The sequence below is a fragment of the Lipotes vexillifer genome, unplaced genomic scaffold (assembly GCF_000442215.2).
Source record: "Lipotes vexillifer unplaced genomic scaffold, Lipotes_vexillifer_v1.1 scaffold722, whole genome shotgun sequence".
In the NCBI taxonomy this organism is placed as follows: Eukaryota; Metazoa; Chordata; class Mammalia; order Artiodactyla; family Lipotidae; genus Lipotes; species Lipotes vexillifer.
This window is the reverse complement of record NW_006795213.1, coordinates 1,141,821-1,151,935: the sequence shown is the minus strand read 5'-3', so window position 1 is coordinate 1,151,935 and position 10,115 is coordinate 1,141,821. Positions and strand designations below refer to the sequence as shown.

Sequence of the window (10,115 nt, the reverse complement as noted above, 5' to 3'; positions counted from 1 at the left end):
TTTTTCCAAACTCTAATGCATCAGACCTTAAGTTTTATGCATAGTGTTACTACCTAGCTTTCTAGATTTCTCTAAAACTGTTGCAGCTATACATGTGCACTATTTGTCCATGTCAGTGTCATCTGTTTTAGGTTGTAAGGAAGAAGACACAGTCTGTTTAACTTGTGCTGTACCTGCTCATCATACTGCTATGAACATGTGGGCAATTAATTCAATACTATTTGATCATAAAGATCAGAATTACACTTGCATTTGAAGAGCTGCTTTTAAAAGTAGATGTATACAGTTGAATATGTGTGCATGTGTGTGTGTAAGTATTGTCAACTCCACTGACCAAAGATAATCTGTCCTCCTTACCATTAGGGTAAAGAGTTGTTGGCACAAAGTGGTCTGTTTTCCCAGTCCGTGGGAATGTGGCAAGTGGCCTCTGTGCATTGCAGGTCAGTATTATGTCCACAGGGTGCATGACACTAGCCCAGGTGTTTAGAATGTGTGGAATATGGACAATGCCCTCTTGGCAGTTCTAACTGCTTTCCCTATCACCGCATCCAACTGGCTTGCTCTTTAAGCTTCTGGACCACAAGGGACACATGAAATTCAGATGAAATGGACCAGAAAAAAAAATCACACCAGACGCTGTACATACAGTATTTTTCTATTCCAAAGCTTCTAGAGCTTGGAAGAAACTAAGAAATCCAGGGTTCACACCTCAATATTTATACGAGGTTTACATTGTTTCCCCATATAGCACACCTAGGTTCTTGACAAAATGACTTATAGGTCAGAACCAAATTGAACACTTAAACTCTCCTTTAAGGTAAAGGAAGAGTGTGCATGACAAATATGTCATTCTGAGCACAGGGTTAAGTGAGCAGGAAAAGTCATTCTTTTCTGCATTTCCATTGCTAATAAAGAGCTACACCCATTCAATGAGAATTCTTACTACTTCTCCATGAAATGCTGCTGTGATGGGTTTTTCTAGTTGAAATGCAGTCTATAACAGGATGAGTAAAGAAGGGTGCACATCACACTCATAGGATCTACTACTGTGTCCTCTCTATTAAGGGAACAACATAGGCACTGAGAGGGAAAGGTGTTACCGTCAATAAAGGCAAGGAGAGGGAATGAAATCTTCCTTTCATTCTTAAGATGCTTTGGGAATTTGACTCTAGATCCAGGAGAAACAGGAACAAACAGTGGGGTAAATTCTAGAGTATTTCCTAAACTAGTCAGGCACAGATTAGGAGATGGATCTCACTATTGGAGGACTTTTCTAAACAATTTCAATACACGTAATGAGACTGTTTTCTTCATAGATCCTCAGGGGCTTACTTAGGGGCTGGCTGTGAGAGAAGCTTTTCTCGTGTGTGGATCTCTCGGTGCTTATTAAGAGCAGAGCTTTTACTGAAGCACTTGCCACAGTCATGACACCCATAGGGTTTCTCTCCTGTGTGGGTTCTGTGGTGTGCACGTAAGTCAGAACTCTTACTGAAACTCTTTCCACAGTCAGGACACACATGGGGTCTCTCTCCTGTGTGTATCCTTCGATGTGCACTAAAATGAGAACTGTTATTGAAGCTTTTCCCACACTCTTCACACTGATAGGGCTTTTCTCCTGTGTGGGTTCTCTGGTGAATGATAAGGCTTGAGCTCTGGTTGAAGCGTTTTCCACACTCACCACACTGATATGGTTTCTCTCCTGTGTGGATTCTTCTATGGGTGATGAAATTTGAACTGTCACGGAAGCTTTTCCCACAGTCAAGACATTTATAAGGTTTCTCTCCAGTGTGGATTCTCCGGTGTCTAATGAGGCGTGCACTCCGACTGAAGCTTTTCCCACAGTCAGCACATTTATATGGATTTTCTACTTGAGGGGATATCTGATGCATGAGATGGGAGTTTGGACCAAAGCTTTTGCCATATCTGAGATATTTATAGGGTCTCTCCCCCAAGTAAGGTCTCTGATGACTTAGAACTTTACCTAAACTCCTCTCTGGGAATGTTGGTTTTCCTCTTCTCTCCCCTGGGGTCTTCTCCCACTGTCTTCCTGATCTACATTCACTCTCAATGCCTTTACCTTGATTAAGATGCCGGGGAATTTTCCTCTCAGACCTTGCAAGTAACGTCCTGTGTAGTTGTACTTCCTCAGCAATATCCCGTTTTAGATTCTCTTCATTCTCAAATCCAGCCTCAAAACCTGACATAGGAACAGAATTTTAAAAGTTATCTGTTTTCTCAGTTGTGTACCAGGGTAAAGCAAGTATCACATTAGATGATTAAATGTAAAAATTAGGGAGCTCTAGATCCCAAATAACTACCATCTGTTAAAATTCCGATGTTTTACTTCTTTAATGGAATCGATGCTCTGTGGAACACACTTAAAGAATGCTGATCTAAAGAACTTTTGGAAAAGAAAACTTATTTATCAAATGCCCAAGCACTGTGTTAGGTGCTTCACTGTGGTACTTCATTTACATCAACCTTATGAGGTAGGTCTTAACATATGAGCGAATTTACAGGGTTAAGTAACTTGCTCTAAGGTACTCAACTAATAAACAACATAGTCTAGATTCATATACATATATATGTGTGACTCCAAAATCAGAATAATTTTCCTCACAAGGAGGGAAGCCATAATGAAGTTTTGGGGTTCTTTTTCTTATACAGTAGCTGAGATTCAAAGGATCAGTTCCCTCAGAAATCTCTGACTTTTGCATAAGTGTGTCTGAAGAAAGAGGTTATCAGGTTTTCATATATTTGAATAATGCAAGCATACAGCTGGTTTACAAGCTGAAACTAGAAGAAAAAACAAATGAGAATGAACTTTAAAAATCAACTTCATCCATCTATGGGTATATGACATGCTACTTGGGAAATGTAAGCTTTCAGATTCCCTGCTAGGTAAACTGCCTAGTAACCTAGCAGGTCACATGCAGATGATGGCTAGTTTACAAAGTCTGCAGCCATCTCAGATTGATGCTGTAGTGTGAGGAGGCAGGTCAAGTGAATAGGGGATATAAACTAGCTGCTTTATAATAGACAGGAAACATGGAGAAGAGAGAAGGTGGTCACAATAAGAATCCATGACAGCTGGGTGTAGAGGCCACTTCTGGTCTTCAATCTCATGATTTTTCTCCTAAATCCCACTGCCTTCCCTTTGCTATTTGCTATTTCTACCTTAAGAAGTAAAAGGATCTTACCACTGGGGCTCTGAAATAAGACTGGAGCACGGGTCATAGCCTCTGGGGGTACCTCGGTATCTTCATCATCATCTTCAGAATCTTCTTCTATGGCCTCATCTGCTTCCTCGGCTTGCTTCTCGGCTTCGGCCTCACTGGTCTCCTGGGTGGGACACAAGGCTGCCTCCTCTTCCCGGCCATCACTGGGCAGGGCAGCACCCCGGGCACTCACCAAAGCATCCATCTCTTCAAAGAAGGGACAGGTCTCTGGTGCTTGGCCATTCTTGACCTTCCGGTAGCTGGTGTGGAGGCTTTTAAACTTGGTCCGACACTGCTCTGGTGTCCTAAGGAAGCCATATTCCCATAACCGCTCAGCCACTGCTCCATACAACTGGCTGTTGCGGTGGCAGTTCTGGAGGGCTTCATAAAACTGAGTCTCACTAAGAATTGCAAGGTAGGTCTTTGTCTCTTCATAGCCCCAGTGTACACCTGCCACCAGAAGAGAAATTTCAGCACCACTTAATCCAGGGCTTTATAGTCTCAATTCCTCAGTCCTATCATCTGCATCATGAAAAATCACCTAAGCTCGGGCTCCTAGGTGAAAAAGTAAAAACACCTCATGTTTCCAAAATCAATACAAACTCTCAGAATGTTCTGCTTCTCTATATCCTATATCAATTTCACAGAGACCTTTATTCCTACATTCTGTTCAAAAGAGGCCTTTCCACCTTATCACTGTAACAATCATTATGTACACTGAGGCAGGTGTACAGAATGCATTTCCCCATTCTTCCGGTAATTCTGGAATTCTGATCCTAATTAGAAAATAACTGGTATGGGGAAGAAGACCCACAATCAGTCACTGTCAGCCATGAGCCATCCCTAAATTCTCTGATCAATCTTTTTCTACCAGTCCTACTTCCTTATGAATTAAGTTTCCCATAGAATGACTCAAAATCCCAAGGAAGAGTCTCTTTCAGAATCACACTGCTGCTTAATCCAATCCCTTTTACGGCCCTTCTTCACTTGCCACAATCTCAAAAGAAGCCAACCCAGCAATAGCAAAGATCTGAAGGGTTCAAGATTAAGAACCTGTAGTCATGCACCATCTTAGGAGTGAAGGAGTGGCAGAGCCAGAAAGAGGAAGGAAGCAGAGCAGATAGCATCTTCTGGCCTGAACTCTGCTAATGCTGCAGGCCATCCCAGCTTGGGCAGTACTTCTTCAGGATGACTACAGGCTCTGCTCCCTGAAGGTACCCAAGGGAGAGGGAAGGAAGATTCTAAGAGCCTTCCTCCCACTTGAGAGCTAGCTGGAGATTACATTGCTTCCATTACCCTCCACTCACTGCAAGTAATGCAGCTAGCACATGTGCCATGTTTGTGATTTACCGAAATTTATTCCAGTGACAAAATGGGGAAAAAAATATATTTTTTTTAATTTAGGCCATGCAGCATGCAGGATCTTAGTTCCCAGACCAGGGATAGAACCCGTGCCCCCTGCAGTGGAAGCTCAGAGTCCCAATCACTGGATCACCAGGGAAATCCCAAAATTTTTTTTAAAAAAGGAAAAGGAGGGGCTTCCCTGGTGGTGCAATGGTTAAGAATCTGCCTGCCAATGCAGGGGACATGGGTTCGAGCCCTGGTCTGGGAAGATCCCACATGCCGTGGAGCAACTAAGCCTGTGCGCCACAACTACTGAGCCTGCATGCCACAACTACTGAGCCTGCGTGCCACAACTACTGAAGCCCACATGCCTAGAGCCTGTGCTCCATAACAAGAGAAGCCACTGCAATAAGGAGCCAGCGCACTGCAATGAAGAGTAGCCCCCACTTGATGCAACTAAAGAAAGCCCACGTGCAGCAACGAAGACCCAATGCAGCCAAAAATAAATAAATAAAATTATTTATTTATTTATTTATTTTAAAAAGGAAAAGAAAAAATCCAAGACAGAAGAAGACTAGAACAGAACAAAAGTAAAAACACATATAATAAAACATGGAAGGGACACATAACTTCCCAGTGGAACTGCAACTCTAGAGTAGTCCTGCTGCTGTGCCACATTTTACAGTTGAGGACGCAAACTGTGAAATGGTCAGGTAGCTGTGCAAGGTCACCCAGCTGATTAGTGGTCAGGGTTAGAAATGAAGTCTCCTGATTCATACTTGGTGCTCTTCCCATAGCAACATGGTTGTACAAATTACATCAACAGTAATAAGTGATATTTTAAAATGGTTCCATAGGCAAATAATATTTCAGCAGAGTGTTAAGCAAGGTTTCTTGCTGGAAGACTTCTTAGTCCTGTTAAAATGCCAATGTGTGTTGCAGATCTCACAGAGGAAACAAAATGTTTCCCCAACTTTGGGCAGTCCTTCACTATGCTCTTCTAAGTAAAAAGGAACACATAATAAACTGACCTTGAGTTTGGAGAAGTAAAGGTAAAACAACAGTTCATATAAGGTGCTCAACAAAAGATACTCAACTTAAAGATAATACAGTACCAAGTTTTTCTCAGCCTTCAGTGATTTTATAATCAGGAAAAAATATTTTAAGAAAGAAATGGAAGGAAAGATACTCCTTTTCAGGAGTCTCTTGAATTCTCTGAGTGTACTTTAAAATATCTAAAATTATTCTCTACTTACTATTAGCTCACTGATTTTCCCACAAAACAGAATGAAATACACAAAGAACTGAGAAGTGCCTCTATTCTCTAAGTGACAAAGCTGGCAGGTGACATTAAGCTTCCTGACTCCACATCCAGCCTCATAACTCCTCAGTCTAATCCTAAAACCCCAAGAAGAAAAGCTTACCACTTGGGCTTCGGAAAAGGACGGGTGTGGTGGACTTGTCGGGGTCCTGGGGGGTGGCCTCCTGGCCCACTTCCTCACTGTCAGACTCTTCAGCCATGGCATCTTCTCCCTCCTTATGCTGCCAGTCCTGTTGCTCTGGCTCCTCAGTCTCAGCATCACTGCCCACCAGGCCAGAGTGAGAGGCTGCCTCCTCCAGGCCATTACTAGGCAGGGCAATGACCTGGGCACTCATCAGGGCTTCCATCTCTTCAAAGAAGGGGCAGGTCTCAGGTGGGTGGCCACTCTTGACTTTCCGATAGCTCTTCTGGAGACCTTTGAACTTGGTCCTACACTGCTCCAGGGTCCGGAGGAACCCATACTCCCGGAGTCGCTCAGCCACAGCCCCATACACTTGGCTGTTTCGATGACAGTTTCGGAGAGCCTCGTAAAACTCAGTTTGACTGAGAATTGCGAGGAGAGTTCTGGTCTCTTCATAGCCCCAGTGCACACCTGCCACCTTCTCATCCTCGAAGCCCCAGTGATCCTGTTCCACCCAGCTTCTTCTCTCTCTCCTGGATGGTAACAGATCAGCATGCATTCGTTTGTCTCCTGTGTGACTGCCTCTTGGGAGTTCCTTCTTCTTGGAGCCCAGATCTGGGATCCAAGGCTCTCCTTGCTCCAACTTGGAGACCACACTGGATTTAGGAAATGGAAATCCTGCTTGCAGGGAAGCAAACAAAGGATATCATAGTTTGGACTGATCATAAAAAACATCTCTGAGTTCAGACCTGCCTTTTTTATCCAAGAGGCTTATAAAGCAAAGTATCTAAGAAAATGTTTTCAGAAAGTTCAATGGGTTGAAGAAAGTGGGGAAAAATACATGAAACCTCAAAAAATGAGAAATATTTTATTTTCCAGAGCAGGGTGACAAGAGAGGAAAACGTTCTGTTGTGTGTTCATAGCAGATAATTCTGTTCCAAGTTGCTCCCTAGCTCTCCTAACCACTTGTAGGCGGGTCCTGCACTGCTGGAAACAGTCACCTCCTGCCTCCTACACAGCTGACCAATGTGGGGGTTATTCCAAGTACAGCTCATAGCAGGCTCTCTGGATCCACGGTTCCTCCACATCTGCAGACTTACCCAACCACAGTACTGTAGTAATTACTATTGAAAAATATCCATGTATAAGTGGACCCACACAGTTCAAACTCACGTTGTTCAAGGATCAGCTGTAGTTCTCTACTTGGGGCCAGAGAATTAGTGATTTCAAGGGGGAGACTGTCTTCAACTCTTCCATTTCTTTCACACTGAGTCACGAAGTTCGAAAGGTTTTTCCCTTAGTATATCCTTTATTCCTACTGCCACCATTCAAGTCTAGACCACTTACCTTCTCACACCTGGGTAACTGCAGCAGTCACTGTCCTACCTAACTCCAGGCTCTTGCTTCCTCAGCTCACATGCTATTTGTATTGCCAAACCTTAACCTGAGTGGTTACCAGGCACGGCCCATTCAAAGCAGACTCCTCTCCAAAACACAGCACATGTTTATTCACCACTCTGTGCCTTTCCTTTAACTCCCTCCCTTCTATCGAAATTTAACCCATCAGTGCCCCCATGAAACCTTCCCTACAGCCCTCCCTTGTCTCCCACTCTGCCAAACCCCTACTGTACTCACACAATTGAGTAACAAGTCATTGTTTGGCATTGTTTCAATACAGTTCAGTTCAGCACATATTTATGTTCACTTTTGTGTTCTCAATCATATTATAGACCTTTTGAGGATAGGCACCTTTTCTCATTGCAGAGTACCCTGCAAGGTGTTGAGCACATGGTAGGTGTTCAAAACTGATTAATTCTGCAAGTCTGTGTGTGCAGTTGAGGGATTGCATCTGGATGACTAAACAGAGACCACTACCAGTCTGGCTGAGAAGGCTAGCATCTTGGATGATAAGATCAGAATTCAAAACAACCTCAACAAGTTAAAGAAGTGATCAAAGAAAAAAACACACAAAATGGAGTTCTGCAGAGTACAAAGAAGAAAAACAAGTTCCACAAAACCAAGTTTAAGAATAAGAACTAGGCACAAAGACAATGGGGAAAGCTCTAAGAGACGGGGGAGTATCAAGTGAATGACAATCATTAGTTGAGTTATACGGAAAGAAAGTGTAGTGAAATTCTGAAGTAAAATTCTTACTCTGCCTCTACCTACCAGACCCTCACTGGAGTAATATATATAATTTAATTCTCCACAATTAACATGCTATTTGGAGAACTTAAAGTTTCCAAGGGAGAGTAACAAAAACTTAGTAGGTCTGAAGAATGGAGCTTCTGGGGAAAAGCAGAAAGAAACAAATATAGTTTAATATGGAGAAAGAAAATGACTAAAAGGAAAATGTGCTTTCAAGTATAGAAAAGAATTTTTATCTAGAAAATACTGACGTAGTGTCATCATTACCAGGAGAAAAGAAATTCCAAGTTCTGGAAAAACTAGGGAGCCATCCTCTGGCAGACTTATCAAAAGAGGAAATATAAGAATTGCAGCAGAGAGCTAAACTATATGCCTTCAGGAGGTCCCCAACACTGCATACTCTATTTCCCCTCTTTCCTGAAATCCCTTTCCCCCTCACTACTCCCAACCCTACTTCCCAATTTAGAATGGCATCCTATCTTCCCATATAAATCTACTCCTCACCGCTCCTTTGAAAAGGTCTGAGCTTCTCCTTTGGGTTCATCTGCTCCTGTGGTCCCAGGTCTGGGTTTCTTGCCCTCTCTTTCTTGGGTACACCCCTGGGCTGGGGTTCCACTGACTCCTGCCGAACACTTAATAACTCTCGTGATGATTTCAGGGGTGTCATCTTCTCCAAGCGTACTTCCTGCCCCTTCACAGAGACTGTGACCTAGAAACAACCCCCATGAATTGTCACTGCAAGGTCATAATGATGGGTATTCCCAGAGGAGATTATTTATTACCCCAAAAGAAATCATCCTTTTGGGACATGGCTAGGGTTGGGGCAGGGGGTGGTTAATAGTGAACAAGGGTCTTTCTTAGTCCATTACTGTTAGCTTAGAGCAGCTGGAACTACAAAAGAAAGAGATCAAAATAGTAAACCCGACTCCAGGCTAAAAAATAACTCCCCTTTCTTCCCTATTAAGTAAAAAACTATGAAACTATGAATAACTGGTTATAATACCTAGCAAAGGTACACCCAGGTAGCATCTCCCGATAAGCTCTATCTGAAAAAGTTACCTATTAAAGGACCAGAAGTATAAGCATCACCAAGGGAGACTGTGCCCCACTTTAAATCTGACTGTGCCTTAATTTGGCTTTTTATCCTGCCCCTGCCCAGTCACACACTTCTGAATACCCCCTCCCTGCTCACCGAACGTCCAGGTCTTCCAGGCTCTCTTTCTAATTCTTCCACCAGAGCCACTGCCTCCTCTCCACTTTCTGGACATTGCTTTTGTACCCATCTCTGGATCTCCCCAGGTAAGACGGTCAGGAACTGCTCTAGCACCAACAATTCTACAATCTGCTCCTTGGTGCGCACCTCCGGCCTTAGCCACCGACAGCAAAGTTCCCAGAGTTGGCTGAAAGCCTCCCGGGGCCCAGCTACCTCCTGGTAATGAAATCTCCTGAAGCGCTGTCGGAAGGTCTCAGAGTTAGTGCCATTCCCTCTCAGGGTGGGTTTGGCCATCGTTCACAGTAGAAAGCAGCTTCCCTCCACTTAAGGGTCTAGGTTCCACAGCTTACACCCATCTTCTCATGTCCTTGGAGAATCACCTGCAGATGAGCCTCTCTCTGTAAGAAGAGTTTCCTCCTAGGGTAGAGAGAGATGGCACTATCAGAAGGAACATACTCATATGTCTGAAGTCTTGCCAGAGCTGGCCTGACTTCCCAGATGCTCCACGTAGCACCAACTTCAGGACAGCAAGCCAAAACCGAGCATGAATGTGAGAGACCATTCAAAAGCTGCATTTCTGGGCGACTTCCAGGGCAGCCCGGGTAAGCAGCAAAGAATAGAAAGTACTGTCTGTTCCTCTTCCACCTCCCCCAAATCTGACCCACTGAGCTCCCCCGACCAGTGTAGCATAGTGTGTTCGAACCATATGGGAGCTCGAGAGGTTCTAAAGGCATGTCACCATCCTGCTGA

General features: G+C 43.7%; 1 protein-coding gene across 1 annotated transcript; it reads right to left on the bottom strand.

Moving 5' to 3' along the window:
* Positions 1-1,263: 1,263 nt before the first annotated feature.
* On the bottom strand, positions 1,264-9,805 carry ZSCAN29 (zinc finger and SCAN domain containing 29). The gene is made up of 5 exons (XM_007467553.1): positions 9,345-9,805; positions 8,657-8,861; positions 5,987-6,682; positions 3,201-3,668; positions 1,264-2,197 (listed from the first exon to the last, which is right to left on the bottom strand). The coding sequence occupies exons 1-5, from the start codon at positions 9,657-9,659 to the stop codon at positions 1,329-1,331; spliced, it is 2,553 nt and encodes an 850-aa protein (XP_007467615.1). The 5' UTR covers positions 9,660-9,805; the 3' UTR covers positions 1,264-1,328.
* Positions 9,806-10,115: the final 310 nt, after the last annotated feature.

Coding starts and splice junctions, on each gene's coding strand:
- ZSCAN29 (XM_007467553.1), bottom strand. CDS start 9,659: ATGGCCAAACCCACCCTGAGAGGGAATGGCACTAACTCTGAGACCTTC. Junction 8,862..9,344: donor CTGGAAGACCTGGACGTTCG/GTGAGCAGGGAG, acceptor GGTTGTTTCTAG/GTCACAGTCTCTGTGAAGGG. Junction 3,669..5,986: donor CCTTTTCCGAAGCCCAAGTG/GTAAGCTTTTCT, acceptor TTCTGGTGGCAG/GTGTACACTGGGGCTATGAA.